A 2,411-nucleotide genomic window follows, 5' to 3' on the forward strand; every position below is an offset into this window, starting at 1 on the left:
CCAAGTAGCTCAACTAGTGAGGAACTGAGATTTTAGGGGGCTTAGGTCCTAGGTTGGATTCGATTTCACGAGAATGCACTTATTTAATGATACAGGTGAATTTACTTATTCTGAGTAGCATTTTTCTTTTTCCCTGAAATGAATTATATTGGCTCGAAGATTATGGCTCCGTTTGAATTATATTGGCTCGAAGATTATGGCTCCGTTTGGTATTTGCGGTTACAAACAACTACAACAATTTTTTGCTAAAAGGTTATCAGAAAGGTGTTTGATAAATTCTAGAAACTGCTGTCTGCAAAAATGTTTTTGGTCTAAAAACTGCTGTTAGCAAAAGTATGTCCACTTATACTTTTGAAAAAAGTTGTTTTCAGCTTTTATAAAAAGTAGCTATCAGTTTCCCATCAAACTTTCTCAAAAATATTATTTTTATATATTATAACTCAAAATATGTATAAATAAAAAAAATTATAAAACAGTCATCTAATTTTCCTGATAGCACTACAAAACGGAACCATCCATTTCAGGACTTGCTCATAAACTAAAGGCAAATGCGTCTGAAAGACTGAAACTCTAAATAGAGACATATAAGAACTGGTTTGGGCCAGTATTAAAATAAAACTGGTTTGGGCCTCCAGCAGCTAAAAGGAAACTGTCTTTGATAACTTACGTTTAATCTTTATGTTATTTTTCTGTCCATAAAAAAAATGCACTCGAAATTCAGATAGCTGACCAGGATATTGCAAGCTTATTTGGAAGCTTGGATGCAGACGAATTTGGATGTTAAAAAGCTATCATAAAAATCATCAATTTTACCAATTAATCAACCTATCAATCGTTGTTTACCTATTAATCAGATCATTGTTTTAATTACCTATTAATCAGATCATTGTTTTAATATCTTCTGCCGATTCAATTTTAACTACACTATTTTCTTAAATTAATATATTTAATATAATAAATTAATTATTTTTATATTTTATTAAACACATCCGATTAATACTCTGATTAATCGATCCACCGATTATCAAATTAATTAATGAAAGATTACTGCTACTGAATAACATATATAGATTTCCGCTTCTGAGAAGAATGTTAAAAAGTAACCCAGTATAAACTTTAAAATCAAAAGGGATGCGGTTTATGATCAAGATTATGACTTATAGCCAAGCCACAAAAAACCAAACTCAAACTAGAAAGAAACAAGTCCGGTGCAAAATCATATTGACATACACATTTTGAAAAAGCATTAACATACTTAAGGTTGACATTGTAAATGAGAAATTAAAACGCTACAAAATCCAAATAAATCGATCGAGACCGAATCACCAATCTTCACCACGAAGAGCCCTTAAAACCCTACCATGAGGCGACAAAGGATCACCTCTAGCCGCCGTCTCCCTCCACATCTCCATAGCTCTCCTCATCGTCTCCTCCGCACCGACACGCTGCTCCTCCCTAAACATAATCACACCACCGCCACCAGCATCATAACCAATATCACTCCCACCAGCAGTCCCATCAGTAGCTTGAGTCACAGGTTTCCTCGTATCAGCAATCTCAACCTCCGACAACGGAGACGCCTTACGATGACTAAAATACTGCTTATCATCCTCCTCTTGCTCTTTCCTCGTCTCCCTCCTATTCATTTCCCCATCACTCTTCTCTTCGGCCCATGCATCCAAGCCCGTACAGCTAATAGTGACATTACTGCGCTTTTGTTGTGTGGTGGGCCTGATGGGCTGATCAGCAACGCTGGACTTAAGCTGAGGAGATGAAGATAAAGGTGCTTTGGAGGTTTCAAAGAGGTCCTTATCTTTAACAGGAGTTGGATCTCTTTCTCCGGTGGCTTCCATACCTTTGTAAGCTTCTTCGGGTGAATGAATAGCTGAGTTTGGGCCCATTGCATCATCTGTCGAGTGAACTGCTGGGTCGGCCGTACTTCCAGTAGATGTACAAAGTAGCCTTGTCAATAAACGATTAGGCTCAGTTATAGCTAAAGGCTTGAGTTTTGAGAAGAAAGCTGTGGCTATTACTCTTGTTTGCATGGTGTTTTGTAGTATGTTTTAGCTTGAGTTGTGTTTGCTAACTTTGCTCGAAGTTTCTTTGGGGTATTATTTTGAAGCCCAAGTAAATGTGATATGTTTGTATGTTATGCAAAGTGCAGGGCGTACATATTTTTAGGAGGTGCTATGTTGGGGATATATGATGTTGACACGTTTCACGTTTCTTCAAAACGTGGCAGGTGGCAGATGCCAGATGGTTCGAGACTAGTTTGGGAAGTTCTACACTTATCCTTTTGCCAACTAAAGATTAATTAACATATACATGAAGCTTGCCTGCATTTTATTTTATTTTAATTCATTGTTTTAACTACAATAATTAACTCAGTGTTATATATTATATTTTTTTTT

General features: G+C 36.4%; 1 protein-coding gene across 1 annotated transcript; it reads right to left on the minus strand.

Annotated features, from left to right (window-relative positions):
* Nucleotides 1-1,204: 1,204 nt before the first annotated feature.
* On the minus strand, nt 1,205-2,179 carry LOC141682989 (uncharacterized). The gene has a single exon (XM_074487675.1). It carries the CDS (start codon nt 2,043-2,045, stop codon nt 1,323-1,325), a length of 723 nt encoding a protein of 240 aa, XP_074343776.1. The 5' UTR covers nt 2,046-2,179; the 3' UTR covers nt 1,205-1,322.
* Between the last annotated feature and the right edge of the window lie 232 nt (nt 2,180-2,411).

This window comes from Apium graveolens, chromosome 9 (genome assembly GCF_009905375.1).
Source record: "Apium graveolens cultivar Ventura chromosome 9, ASM990537v1, whole genome shotgun sequence".
Taxonomy (NCBI): domain Eukaryota; kingdom Viridiplantae; phylum Streptophyta; class Magnoliopsida; order Apiales; family Apiaceae; genus Apium; species Apium graveolens.